At 36.6% G+C, this 14924-nt stretch overlaps 1 protein-coding gene and 1 pseudogene across 2 annotated transcripts in view; both read right to left on the bottom strand.

Annotated features, from left to right (window-relative positions):
* The window catches only part of TFB1M (transcription factor B1, mitochondrial), a 71195-nt gene that overhangs the window by 41638 nt on the left and 14633 nt on the right, over positions 1-14924 (bottom strand). For both annotated transcript variants that reach the window (XR_015768292.1, XM_028103222.2), the window contains exons 3-4: positions 9132-9240; positions 7417-7568 (exon numbers count right to left, since the gene is read on the bottom strand). Coding sequence is in view for 1 of the 2 variants with exons in the window: in XM_028103222.2 (XP_027959023.1) it covers positions 7417-7568; positions 9132-9240 (261 nt within the window). In the remaining variant the exon portion in view is untranslated. The remainder of the gene's footprint in view (positions 1-7416; positions 7569-9131; positions 9241-14924) is intronic.
* LOC114209215 (c-Myc-binding protein pseudogene) lies at positions 4082-5210 on the bottom strand (annotated as a pseudogene).

The raw sequence follows: 14924 nt of genomic DNA, 5'->3' as shown, positions 1-14924 counted from the left end.
ATAACCAAAATGAAAAATACAATAGAGGGAATCAACAGCAGATTAGAGGATGCAAAAGAACAGATCAGTGATCAGGAGGATAGGGTAATGGAAATCATTCAAGCTGAACAGCAAAAAGAAAAAAGAATGGAAAAAATGAGGACAGGTTAAGAGACCTTTGGGACAACATCAAACATACCATAAGGGATACCACAAAAAGAGAGAAAGGGGAAGAAAACTCAATTTTAGGAAATAATAACTGAAAAATTACCTAATCTGGGAAAGGAAACCCAGGTCCAGGAAGCACAGATACCTCTGAACAAGATGAACCCAAAGAGGTACACAAGGAGACACATTATTAAAATCTCAAAAATTAAAGACAGAGAATCTTAAAAGCAGCAAGAGAAAAGCAACTAGTTATGCACAAGGAAACATCCATAAGAGCTGATTTTTCAGAAAATTTGAAGGCCAGAAGACATGATACGTTCAAAGTGCCTAAAGAAAAAAAACCTACAACCAAGAATCTCTACCCAGCAAGAAAGATTATCATTCGGAATTGAAAGTGAGATAAAGAGTCCCCAAACAAACAAAAGTTAGAGGAGTTCATTACCACTAAACCAGCCTTGCAAGAAATGTTAAAGGGACTTCTTTAAGCAGAAAAGAAAATACTGTAACAAGAAGAAAATCATAAAATAAAAAATTTCACTGAAAAAGCAAATATTATACATTAAAGGTAGATCAATCCCTTTTATAAAGCTAGTATGAAGGTTAAGACAAAAGTAATCAAATCAACTGTACCTATAATTAGGAATACACAACATAAAAAGATATAAAATATGACATCGAATACATAAAACATGGGCAGGGGATAAAACAGTAATGCTTTTAGAGTATGTTCAAACTTAAGCAACCATCAACTTAAGTAGATGACTATATACATAGTTATATATCAACCTCTTTTGATATATACATACATACATATATATCTCAAAACAAATGATACACAAAAAAAATCAAGAAAAAAGGAATAAAAGATCAACACTGAATAAAGTCATCAAATCAGAAGGGAGGAGGGCAAGAGAAGAGAGAACTAGAAAGAAAACCAGAAAACAAGGAATAAAATCACAGTAAGTACATACCTATCAATAATTACTTTAAATGTGAATGGACTAAATTCTCCAATCAAAAGACACCAGGTGACAAGCAGACAGAAAAATAAGACCCATTTATATGCTGCCTACAAGGGAATCATTTCAGACCTAAAGACAGACTTAAAGTGAAGGGATAGAAGATATTCCATCAAATGAAAGTGAAAGAAAAAAAGTTGGGTAGCAGTACTTAACACTGGACAAAATAGACTTTAAAACAAAGACTAACAAAAGACAAAGAAGGGTGTTAGTAACAGAGGGATCCATTCCAACAAGGTTGAACAACTGTAAATATCTATGCGCCCAACATAGTAGCACCTAAGCATATAAATATATAGAGCAAATATTAAAAGACACAAAGGGACAAAATGTAGTACAATAATAGTAGGAGACTTTAATACCTCCCTTATATCAAAATTGATATTTCACCCAAACAGAAAATCAACAAGGAAACAGTGGCTTTGGATGATACATTAGACCAAATGCACTTAACAGATATACACAGAACATTCCATCTAAAAACAGTAGAATACACATTCTTTTCAAGTGCACACAGAACAGTCTCCAAGACAGATCACTTGTTGATACACAAAACAAGTCTCAATAAATTTAAGACTGAAATCCTATCAAGCAGTTTCCAACCACAATGATAGGAGACAAAAAATCAATTACAATAAAAAAAAAAAAAACCTGGAGGGGTGCCGGGGTGGCTCAGTTGGTTAAGGGTCCAACTCTTGATTTTGGCTCAGGTCATGATCTCAGGGTCATGAGATCAAGCCCCACGTCAGGCTCCATGCTCAGGGAGAAGTCTGCTTGAGATTCTCTCTCTCCCTCTGCCCCTCCCTGCCGCTGTTTGTGCTTCCGCTCTCTCAAATAAAATCTTAAAAAAACAAAACAAAAAAAACACGAAAAAATACAAACCTGTGAAGGCTAAAAAAAAATACTATTAAACAACCAATGGGTCAATAAAGAAATCAGAGAGAAAATAAAAAAAAAACCTTGAGACAAATGAAAATGGAAATACAACATCCCAAAATCTCTGGCATGCAGCAAAAGCAGTTCCAAAGGGAAGTTTATAGAGAAACAGGCCTACCTCAAGAAGTAAGAAAAATCTCATATATTTAACCTTATACTTAAAGGAGCTGGAAAAAGAACAAAGCCCAAAACTAGCAGAAAGAAGGAAGTAATGAAGATCAGAGCAAAAATAAATGAAACAGAGACTAATAAAAACCATAGAAATGATCAATGAAACCAGGAGCTGGTTCTTTGAAAAGATGAACAAAATTGATAATGAAAATCCCTGAGCTTCAGTATTCTTTTTTTTTGGGGGGGGGGTGGAAGGGCAGAAGGAGAGGGAGAGTGAGAATCTTAAGCAGATTCCACACCCAGTGTGGAGCCAGACGTGGGGCTCAATCTTACAACTCTGAGATCATGACCTGAGCTGAAATCAAGAGTCAGACACTTAACCAACTGAGCCATCCAGACGCCCCTCAGTATTCTTTTCTATCAAAAGCTAGTAAGTCACAAGGATGAAAGGTACAGCACGGGAATACAGTTAGTGGTAACTGCAATAGCATTGTATACTGAGACAGTAGTTATACTTGGGGTGAACGTAGCATAACATACAGAGTTGTTGAATCACCATGTTGTACATGTGAAACTAAGGTAACATTAAAAAATACCTATCTCATTAGGTGGCTATGAGGCTTAAATAAAAAAACATGTAAAGTGGCTATTAGTAGGCATTCCATAAGTAATAGTTGATATTATCATTATTATCGTTACCACACAGGCAAATAAGAAACAAGGTGAGCATTCTGACTGCCTAGCTTGCAGCCTGGAAGCCATACTCAGGCTGCAGCACAGGCAGGAGTATAGAGCCCAGAGGTCTCCTCGATGTGAGAAGACAGAGGCCAGAGCTCTGGGAGGCCAAGGCAGCCAGAATTTGTGAGGAAGACTACTGGATATGGAAACACAGAGAGAGAGAGAGAGGGGAATGGGAGGGAGGAAGTGAGAGAGAGCTCCTGAGATATTCAGAGGGATACTTTCAAATCTTTGGCTGAGAATTGATCTGTAAGTGCATGAGGTTGGGAGGCTGGAGAAAGTACTGTATGTCAGTATGTCAGAAAATATGACAAAATGGAGCTCACAGAGGACTAGAAATAGTTTGCACTCCCAACAGCCAAGTGAAGAACTCTTGAAATACACAGGGCACTGAATGCATTCCTCAGGTTGTGACTTAGTCACGGGACTTAATTAGCCTCAGATTAAAGGCTGCTAAGAACCTGTCATAACAAAGCTTAAAAGCAAACTTCAAACCAGTCTGCAAGTGACTTATCTCTATGTGCCAGAGTAAAACCCACTACTCAACCCAATACAAGATCCAGCCCTCAACAAGATTAAAACAAAACAAAACCTCACAAAATCTAGTATCTTGTCAAAAATTGCCAGGCTTGCAAAGAAGCAGAAAAAAACAGGACCCATAGGAAGGGGGTGGGGGGGGGAACTGTAAAATAGTACAGAAATAACAGAGGTAGTGAAATTAATAGTCAAAGACCTTCAAACAGCTATTATAAATATTACACATATGCACAAAGATGCCAAGGAAAGCATGAACATAATGAGGTAAGGGAAAATATAAGACCCAAATGGAATTTCTAGAAGTAAAAATAAAATATCTGAAATGAAAAATAAATTAAGTAAAATTAACAACAGGTTAGACACTGCAAAAAAGAGCAATGAATTTGAAGACATGGTAACTGGAATTTTTTTTTTATATTATTATTGGTGCTTCTAAGGAAATGTGTTTAGAATAAAGTGTGATGCAGGTAAGTTCAATATATCAAGATATGTCAATATATCAAGAGCATTTGTTCATAAAAGATTATATACTACACAAACTATTCAAGTCATACAAAACCACTTTCTCAGTGTCTTTTCAACTGAGAAGAACCCTATTCAGTACACTTCCTCTCCTCAGGTGGTTCATACTGAGCAAGCTTTTGTGTTCAGTTTTTTATTTTCTTCTACAATAGCTTTATATTTCTCTTTCATTTCTGCTAATTCTAGGTGAAGCAGCTCTATATCTGGATTTTCTGGGTTAGCAGCTTCTAACTGACGCTTTAAAAAGTCCAAAGCACTATTAGGTTTCCCTGGTTCTTCATATAAGACTACCACAATACCTTCTTGGTCAGCACCCCTGACTTCAAGTACCTCCAGAGCTGCTTGTGCTTCAAGTGGGCGGCTTTGTAATGGGCCGCAGCGACAGCAGCAGCAGCAGAGCTGGTGCCCCAGACTGTGTCTGGTGGGCTCCAGTAACTGGAATTTTTATGATGGTGAGTTACTTTTATTTTTTATTTAATTGTTATGTATGGTGAACTATTAAATGGCTTCATGGGAGTTAACCAAATATTCAAGCATCTGTTAAATAATTTTTTTCTTTCTTTTTTGTTTCTACTGATGTATGATCCGATCGTTATCAAATATGAAGTTGCCTGAATCTGAGCCTTCGAATGTAGTCATCACTCTGTCTCATGAGTCACAGTACTTCAATTATTAGAGCTTTATAATACATTTTAACACCTCATAGGCAAGCCTTCTTTCATCACTCTTCTTTTTCAAAATTTCTTATCCATTCTTGCAGGTCCATTCCTCAAGATGATCCTGGGAACTTCACTACATTTCAAGATGTTATTGAAAAAACATAATTTGGAAAAAATGAAGCATCTTTATAACACTCATTTTTTTCTTCCAGGGCTCTATTTCTCTTGGTTTATCTCAAGTGATCTTTTGAGACTCTTCAGTAAAGCTTTGTGATTATTTTTATATAGGTCCCTCTTTTTTCCTTAGGTTTCCAAAATAAACAGTTATAGGTTTGCCAATATTTTTACTCCTCTAATAGTGATATACTTTATTTGCTTCAATCCTTACTGTACTTAATTTTCTGTTCATTTATCACTAATTCAATCCTACACTCTCCCTAACTTATGTAACTATTCTTTCAGTTTATACAAACATGATAGATATTTTACCAAATTCTTGCTCTGCTTTGATGTGAATTGAATGTTCTTCTGAGGATTCCATGCTCTATCTTCTGTACTGGGCCTTCTGTTTCCTAGATTTCACACAATCTTTCTTCTTGGTGTCTCCAATCAGACCAATGCTTATATAGGCTTTGTCATTACATTAGAGGTGTTGATAGAGGTCAGTGAAAAACACTTTCCAATAACTGGTGCTAGGTTCGTTTGGATCATATATTAAAAACAGTAAAACTGGCTTCTTTTTCAACCACACACAAAAATCAATCCCAAGTGGATTACAGATGTAAATGTGAAAGATGAAACAATAAAACTTCTAGAAGATAACACAGAAGAGTATCTTCACGATATCAGGATATAAAAGGAGTTTTTCAATAAGACACAAAAAGCACTAACCATAAATTTACAATTAAAAACATCGGCTCTTCGGGGCACCTGCGTGGCCCAGTTGGTTAATCCTCTGCCTTTGGCTCAGGTCATGATCCCAGGGTCCTGGGATCAAGCCTCACATGGAGCCTGAGCCCGAAGACAGGAGTCTGCTTCTCCCTCTGCCCCTCCCCGCTGCTCTTGCTTGTACACTCTCTCGTGCTCTGTCTCTCTAGTGTGCTCTCTCTCAAATAAAATCTTTGAAACAAACAAAAAAAATCTGCTCTTCAAAAGACACTGTAAAGACAATAACATGCAAAGAGTGGAAGAAATCTGCAATACATTTAATAAAAGACAAGTATGAAAAATATGTTAGAACTCCTCCAAATCAATGAGAAAAAGACAAGCAATCTAACAGAAAAATGGACAAAGGGCAAGCACTTCACAAAAAAGAGGTTATCTAAAAGGTCAATAAACATGCAAAATGGTGCTCAATCTGATTAAAAAATCAGCAAAAGACAAAATAAAACCATAATGACACACCATTCAGCTCTGATTAACCAAATCACACAAATGGCAACTGCAAGTACTAGCAAGGATATGGAGCAAAATGAACTTACACACATTTGGTGGGAATATAAACAGGCATAATGACTTCAGAGAACAATTTAGCATTATCTAGCAAAAGTGAAGATTTGCAGAACTTATGATCCAGCACTGCCACTTCTGGATATATACTCTAAGGAAAGCTTGCCTGTGTGCTCTAGCTGACATAAATAGAAGAATCTTCATGACAGTTTTGTTTGTAATAACAAACACTAAAACTAATTCAGAGTTCTAAAACAGGGCAATGGACAGATAAATTATGAGTTAGTCAAAGAGTGGGTAGTATCTAGCTACACAAATAAACTACAGCTATGAGCAGCATGAGTGAATCAGGATAAAAAGAATACATGCTGTATGAATCCATTTGCATAAGTTCAAAAATGGAGAAAACTAAAGTATATTAATTATACAGCTAAGGATCTATGGGATAAACTAAGCAGGGAATGGTAAGTCCCAAATTCATGGTACTGATTACCTTAATAGCAGCTGGAGAACAGGAGATACGATCACATCACAATGAGCATACAAGGGGGTGTCAAAGATGTTGGGACTGTAACCACTGACTCGAGTGGTGGGGACTCGGGTATTCTTCTTAAGCCACACAAATACGTCATATACTCTTCTGTATTTGTAGGTCATAATAAAAATTTTTAAAAAACACTTAATGGTCTGCAGATCCCCTCATTAAACCTCTGGAGCTCACAAACTGCCCTTGCCTACCCTGTAGGATTATTTTCTAGAGAGTGAACCTGGAACACTCCTGTCATGGGAATGCAGGCACAGCAGGCACAGCTGAAGGAGAGGATTAAGGGAAAGCCTACGTACGGCATAATGAGATGCCAACCCCCTTCCCTCTCTCCAAATCAATTACTACATTCTTTAACTATCATTAGTTAAATGTTTTTCTCATTGATATGAACTTATTAAGTTCAATATATCAATTTCAACATATCATATGCCAATCCTTATGTATTCCTGTATCACCAATATCCCACAGGTTTTATCTGTCTCTAATTGTTCTATGGCCCTATTGAGTCCCAGCATGGACTACACTGCCTTTTTGGCTGGCAGCACATCATTCATGTTCTCCATGGAGAGCTTAGAGCAGTTAACGCCTGTCATCATCATTACAGGTTTAACTTTTGGTTGAGCTGTTGTTGCTTTGTGCGTGTAATGGGAGTATTAACTTAGAAAACATAGTCTGTGACAAAAATGCAGTTATTATTGTGTTCTGGAATTTGATCATGTGATAAAATAGCCAAAAAAAAGTTAAAACTCACCTCTGCCACTTCCTTTTGAAAAGTCAACGTCATCTGGGTTCTGCCATAAACAAAAGGTCCACCTCTACAAGAAACATTTTCAAGCCACTTGATAATCAGCGGAGTTGATACATTAAAAGGCAGATTTCCAATAACATGTACATTTGGAGGATCTGGTAAGCAGGAGAAAAAAACAACCTGTAACGATTTTATTAATGGATTCTGAATACAATTTTAGCTAAGAGTAAAATCAAACTGCATACTAATAGTATCAAACAAAAATATATAAAAAGATATGGTTAAGTATTTTTCAGTCCATTTATTCTTCAAAAGCAATGTTTTCTCACAATCAGCTTTGAATTATTAAGAAAAAAATTCTAGGGGCACCTGGGTGGCTCAGCCGTTAAGCATCTGTCTTCAGCTCAGGTCATGATCCCAGGGTCCTGGGATCGAGCCCCGTGTTGGGCTCCCTGCTCTGCGGGAAGCCTGCTTCTCCCTCTCCCACTCCCCCTGCTTGTGGTCCCTCTCTCGCGGTATCTCTCTCTGTCAAATAAATAAATAAAATCTTAAAAAAAAAAAGAAAAGAAAAAAATTCTACCTTAATTACTGCTCAAAGTCCTTAGGTTTTTCAGCTTAGGAAAAATATGAAAAAGACTTGGTTTGAGGAAAAAGACAATTGATCTGGACATGATATGGTCCAAGTATCTGCACCTAGATGATGCTGTTAGAGGGTCAGATGCCCAGGAAGGGGATACTGGCTGCATATACAGACGGAAGTGTCTGCGATATACACGTGGTCAGTGAAACCACAGGAGCAAAGTCCTTCAGGCCAATCTGTAGCACGAGGAAGACGCTCAAAAAAGAAAAATCTCAGAAACAACATCTAAGAGGAGGTGGGTGGAAAAATAACCACCAGCAAAGAATAGCTACAGAAAGCTCACACAATGTAAAAGGAAGAACAGGAGAACCTGGTATCAGGGAAGACAGGAGCAGAGATAACCTCTGGAACAGAGTAGGCAACAGTCACATAAATGCCTGAGAGCTCAGTCAGATAAGGTCTGAAGAGGAAATCAGGAGGTCAGTGTGACTCCAGCATGGCTGGGGCAAGGCTGGAAACCTGGAGTCAGTGTGCTTAGAAGAGAATGGCATGTTGGAAGGCGGGGACAGGCAGTGCCAACCTCTCTGAAGAAGCCCGGCCGTGGAGAGGCCGGAGACAGGAGGCAGTTAGATGGAGGCCCACAGTAGCACCTGCATCTGCTTTGATGGGTTTCACAGGCAAGTAATACACCCCACCTATCTATGTGTCCCAGCGAGCTGGAACATAGCAGGTACCCAATAAACACTCTACAGATGAAGAGTGCCTTGGCTGGTCACTGAATGTGAGACCATGGAAATTAGATGGGGCGTGGTTTACTAAAACATTTCTTTTTTCACCATTTGGAAAAAGTTAACAGTCATAGTTTATCCCATCCTTACATGGTATCATAAAAATAGCAAGTTTATTTGAAGAGAATTCTGAACATTTAAAAAATATGAGACAAGTAAATTAGAATTTAAAAAAAGGAATTAGATTTATTATTTTGGAAAAAAGAAAAAATTACAATGCATAGCACCTATTTAATTCTGTTCTGATAATATTTAATATAAATGTATAATAACATTTGTAACATATAATAACATAAATATTTGTACTATAAATAGTAAAAGAAAATAATAAAAAACCCCAAATCACTTACCATCCTCCCACTGTCTTTTAAGACTTCCTGGAAAAGCCCTTTCTATCTTAAATGTCAACACATCTCCATGGACAATTCTCAGTTTTCCAGGTGCTGCATCAGAAAGCATCTAATTTACAAAAAGGTCAATAAAATGAGCTCATACTTTAGAGGATAGTGAAACACACAAACACACATACTCTCTCTCTCTCTCTATATATATATATATTTTTTACTTCAGATCTGTGCATCAAATCAGTATGAAAAGGCAGAGACTAAGAGTGATCACTAATGAACTAAGAGTACACCGTGTCTACTGCAATAGACAATCCTGATGTTTCATTTCTAACACATATGAATGACCTGTGATGGTAACAGATTATAGTAGAGCAATAGCTTATAATTTCACAAATAATATATTAACATAATTCTGACCCCCAGAATAACTTGCGTTTCTGTACAGATTTAGCAAAAACTCAACTCCTATCTGCAAGGTTTTTTGTATTTTTTTTTAAGATTTTTATTTGAGAGAGAGGGAGAATGAGCAGGGAGTAGGGGCAGAGGGAGGGAGCGAGAGAAACAGCAGGGAGCCTGACTTGGAGCTCGATCCCAGGACCTGGAGATTATGAGCTGAGCAGAAGGCTTAACCGACTGAGCGACTCAGGTGCCCCTCTATCTCCAAGTTTTTAAATTATAGACTAAGGACATTAAAATATTGAGAACTATTCGGGAATAAATCATAAAGATGAACTTAATTCAATAAATCTTTATAGCCTAAATACATACAAAGAATTTTACATATTACCAAGAGCTATAACCTAATCTACCAGTAGATTCAAATCAAGTAGAAAGTCATTTGTCATTGCCAAGCTACATGTGGCACCGAGACACTCCCCTGACATTCCTAATCTTACTATTTCTTGATCCACAGGCACTTTCAACCTAATGAATTAACTATCCCGCATGTTTTACCAATAGCTACCTTCTAGCCTATTTCTACTTTCCAACCACTTGTTTTCGTTCCTCTTCCTTTAGTCTAAGTATAAAAGGAAAAAAAAGGGGGGGGGAAGTACCCTTTTCTTTCTTATTTTTCTTCATTTTATCTACCTTAGCACCATACCTTGAGAAATGCTCTCACAGTACTAAAGTGTTGGCACCCATATGAAAAGCGCCTTGAAACTAAGCCATCTATATATTTGTATTGCTTTAAGGGCCCCTGTACCCAACACAAAACTTATTCTTAAAGTCCTTGGCTTAAAAACAAAAAACAAAAAACTCCAAAATCCCAACCCAGATGCAGTCCCTGACGCTTACAAAGTTTAAAATGCAGGAGTGAATGCAACTGATGAGAACAAACAACCCTGCTAATATAGATTATAAAGAAGAGGTGACCCTCTTTCCACATCAAGTCTCATCTCAAGGAGCTCAGACACCCTTGGCTCCAAATCAGGGAACTTCTGCCCTGAGCACCCCTTACTCCTCTAGCTCAGTTAAATCTAATTCTCTCTACTAACCCTTCCCTTGCCTAATTCTGGCAACTGATAGGAAGGATGAAAGAAACATCACAGAAGCCAGAGAGGAGACCCTGGACCCAAGCACCCAGTTTGTAGATTACTCCTGCCTTTGGGTTAATGCTATGTCTCGCATATGCTTCTTTAGAGCATTTATAACATACTATATCGTGATGGTGTACAGAGAGGCTTCTTTCCCATGTAATAACATATGCTCCTTAAGGGTAGTATCTGTTTCTCATCTACTTTAATGTCCCTTGCAGCTACAACAGCACACAGTAGGTGCTTCACATTTTTTGATAAGTGAATGACCAACTGTAAAACTGGAACCTTCCCCTCCCAGACCGAGATTTGAGGGTCCCAAAATCTGTAAGGTCAAGAAACTTGCAAAGATTTATTTCACTGATAAATCAGGTAGAATTATATAAGTAACATTTCGGAAATTCAGAGCTCAAATGCTTATACTGGTAAGAAGCTAAACATTTTCAATTTGGGAATCATCTAGTTTAGTACGTTTCATCATGGTAGTTTAGCAAAAATAACTGCGTACTTCTGATATTAATGTACTTATGGATTATTTTAAATTACCAAGATTTGCTAAAACTTAATCTGATGAGTTCCAGACAATAAATCATCAAAAACATAATATCCTCAATACACTATGAATAAAAAAGGAGCTAGTTCTCTGTAGGACAGGTTCTTACTATATAAAAACTGTGTATTTAATAGCATTTACTATCAATGAAGAATGTTTTTTTCTATAATTATGCTTCACATAATTAAAACAAATTAGCATACCAAAAACAGAAAGGCAGAAGAACTAAAAGCTTATGCTTCATAATATCAATATATAGAAAGTAATAATTAGTAATTAAGACTACAACAAAACAATGTAAACTTGGCTCTTTGGCATTAATATACATGCTCTGATAACCACGTTTGAAATGTTCATTTTTTTCTACAATGACACATATAGCTGCATACCAGAAAACTGATGTAACACACATTAACCTTCCTTTCCTAGATTTAAAGTTGCATTTCTATCCTATTTCTTTTGGATGCCCCTTCAGGCTTAAGTCTCAGTCAATGACGAAGCAAATCCTCCCATTCTTTAAAAGGTACATCTTTTAAGACCACTTTGTAGCTTGGTCGTCCCCTTTCAGACTCCCCACTGCAGAAGGAATGAATATTGGTGACCACAGCTTTAAGTGAAGTCCTTGAAACAATTATGGGGGGAAAAAACACTATACAAACTGAAATTATAGTATGATTACAGACAACAGCCATTTAAACACCTAATGATATTCAGCAATGACACATGAACACTTTCTTACCAACCACTAATAGAGAAAGATGTTTTCATTATCCTGACAATATTTGGGGGATGGTGGAGAGGTGGGAAAGATCACTGTTATAGCCCTTCAAGAATACTGCTACATTACACTTTAAAACCCTGATGGTGTTAGCTCATAATGTGCCCAAAGGCACAGCCTACTATGAATGCAAGCACTTGATTACAGCCAAATGAGTATTTTTACAGACACTCTTAAATTGTTCTATCATTTTTATTTTAGTTTTCAATCCTGTATCCTTCCAAAATGAGATTTAAGTCACCTTAGAGTAAAAGGCATTCATTAGCTAAGGCTGTAAAAGAAGAAACAGAAAACCAAACCATGAAAAGGAGAAGCATGTATTTAAATCCTAGAGGTGTTAACTCACAATTTATATACTGAATTACAGAATTTTTAGTGTCTACTGGAAATAATTATACTAAATCCCCAAGAGAGAAAATGGTTTTTTTGTAGCATTAAGTTTTATAAGGGATATAGGGAACAAGATAATGGCGAATGCCTTTAATAAAAATGAGGAAACAAATGCAGGAGAATTCTTCATTTGGTGATTTAAAAAATCTCTCTCTTCTAAGTCAAGGTCTTAGAGATAGCTTTTCCACAGGAGGCAAGTAACTATGGTCCACCTAGGTAATTTGTTGGTGATCTAATCTGATGAGGAAATAATTTATGCAACTCTTGGAACTTAGACACAACTAGAAATTCCTTGAGAACAAAGAACTATACTGACTGGTCATTTTGTATGTTTTATGCCACCTTCTCATCATGAGGGGCTCGTGGCAACCAGCACTCTACAGTGAGCTAAAGCATTAATTACACAGCCTGGTGGTATTACCTTCTTTCTGACTTGCTACATAGTAGGAACCCAAACATTGTTGAAGTGCTGGGCAGAAGTGTTAGGCAAACTATATGAGAAAGAATCTGTAATATAGAACATGACAGATGAAAGACAAAATTTGTATTCTTCTAAAGAACACATAAAAAAGACTAATGCTATTATTCAAAAGAATTTAAGACAATGTTAATATAGACTTTTAAGGTGAAGATTACAGCACGATTTCAAAAAGTCAACTTGTTTTGTTTTTTAAATAGAACCCAAACACGCATAGCAGAAATTAATTTACTCAGCCTCGTCAAGGATTTAGAGATTTGATTTAGTAAACTTTCTATTCAACCAGCAGTTAACATTTCTTAAAAAGAAACTTACATAGTATCATGTCCTGTCTTTTTCTTGTCCAGTTGCTGTGGCTAGGACTTCCAGTAATATAACAAATAAAAATGGGGAGAATAGACATCCTTGTCTTGTTCCTGATCTTAGAGGAAAAGCTCTCAGTTTTCCACTATTGGGTCTGACATTAGCTGTGGGGTTTTTCATAATATCATGTCGAGGTATGTTCCCTCTAAACCTATTTTGTTGAGTTTTTATCATGAATGGATGTTGTTCTTTGTCAAATGCTTTTTCTGCATCTAGGATCATATGGTTTTTATACTTTCTCTTATTAATGTCATGTATCACATTGAATAGCGAATACTGAACCACCCCTGCATTCCTGGAATAAATCCCAGTTGATCAAGGTGAATGATTTTTTTGAATAACAATGAAGCAGCAGAAAGAAAAATTAAGGAAATAATCCCATTTATAACTGCACCCAAAATAACAAAATGCCTAGGAATAAACTTAACCAAGGAGGTGAAAGACCCATACTCCGAAAACTATGAAACACTGATGAAAAAAATTGAAGATGACACAAGTGGAAAGGTTTTCCATACTCATAGACTAGAAGAGTCAACATTGCTAAAATGTCCATAATACCCAAAGCAATCTACAGGTTCAATGCAATCCCTATCAAAATACCAACATTTTTCACAGAACTAGTACAAATTACCCTAAAATTTATACGGAACCACAAAAGACCGCAAATAGCCAAAGCAAACTTGAAAAAGAATAAAGCTGGAAGTAACACAATCCCAGATTTTCAGATATACTGCAAAGTTATAGTAATCAAAATAGTATGGAACTGGCGAAAAAAAAAACAAAAACAAAAAAAAAGAAAACAGGCACAGAGATTAATGGAGCAGAATAGAGAGCCCAGAAATAAAACCATGCTTCTTTGGTCAATTAATCTTTTACAAAGGAGGCAAGAATATATAATGGGGAAAAAGATGATCTCTTCAACAAATGGTGCTTGGAAAACTGGACAGCTACCTGCAAAAGAATGAAACTCTACCACCTTCTTACATCCTACATAAAAATAAACTTAAAATGGATAAAAGATCTAAATGTGAGACCTGAAACCGCAAAACCCCTAGAAGAAAACATAGGCAGTAATTCCTTTGACACTGGCCATAAAAACATTTTTTCTAGATACATGTCCTCAGGCAAGGGAAACAAAAGCAAAAATAAACTACTGGGACTAACCAAAATAAAAAGCTTTTGCAGAGTGAAAGAAAACATCAACCAAACATAATATCCAAAATATATAAGGAACTTCTACAACTCAACCGAAAAAAACCAAATTATTCTATTAAGAAATAGGCAGAGGACCTCAGTAAACATTTTCCAAAGAAGACATACAGATGGTCAACAGAAATGAGAAGATGCTCAACATCGCTAATCCGAGAAATGCACATCAAAACCACAGTGAGATATCACTTTATACCCATCAGAATGGATAAAATAAAAAACACAAGAAATAACAGGTGTTGGTGAGGATGTGGAGAAAAAGGAATCCTGTGTACTACCGTTGGTGGGAATGCAAATTGGTATAGCCACTGTGGAAAACAGTACGGAAGTTCCTCAAATATTAAAAATACAATTACCATAAAATCCAGTAATTCCACTACTGGGTATTTACCTCCCAAAAAGTAAAACACTAATTTGAAAAGATAGATGCACCTCCTTGTTTACTGCAGCATTATTTATAACCAAGATATGGAAGCAGCCCATGTGTCCA

This window comes from Eumetopias jubatus, unplaced genomic scaffold (genome assembly GCF_037043125.1).
Source record: "Eumetopias jubatus isolate StellerSeaLion01/CBP00866 unplaced genomic scaffold, mEumJub1_p1.0 scaffold_6, whole genome shotgun sequence".
NCBI classification, from domain to species: domain Eukaryota; kingdom Metazoa; phylum Chordata; class Mammalia; order Carnivora; family Otariidae; genus Eumetopias; species Eumetopias jubatus.
The sequence above is the reverse complement of the archived record's forward strand: the minus strand, read 5'-3'. Positions and strand labels throughout refer to the sequence as shown.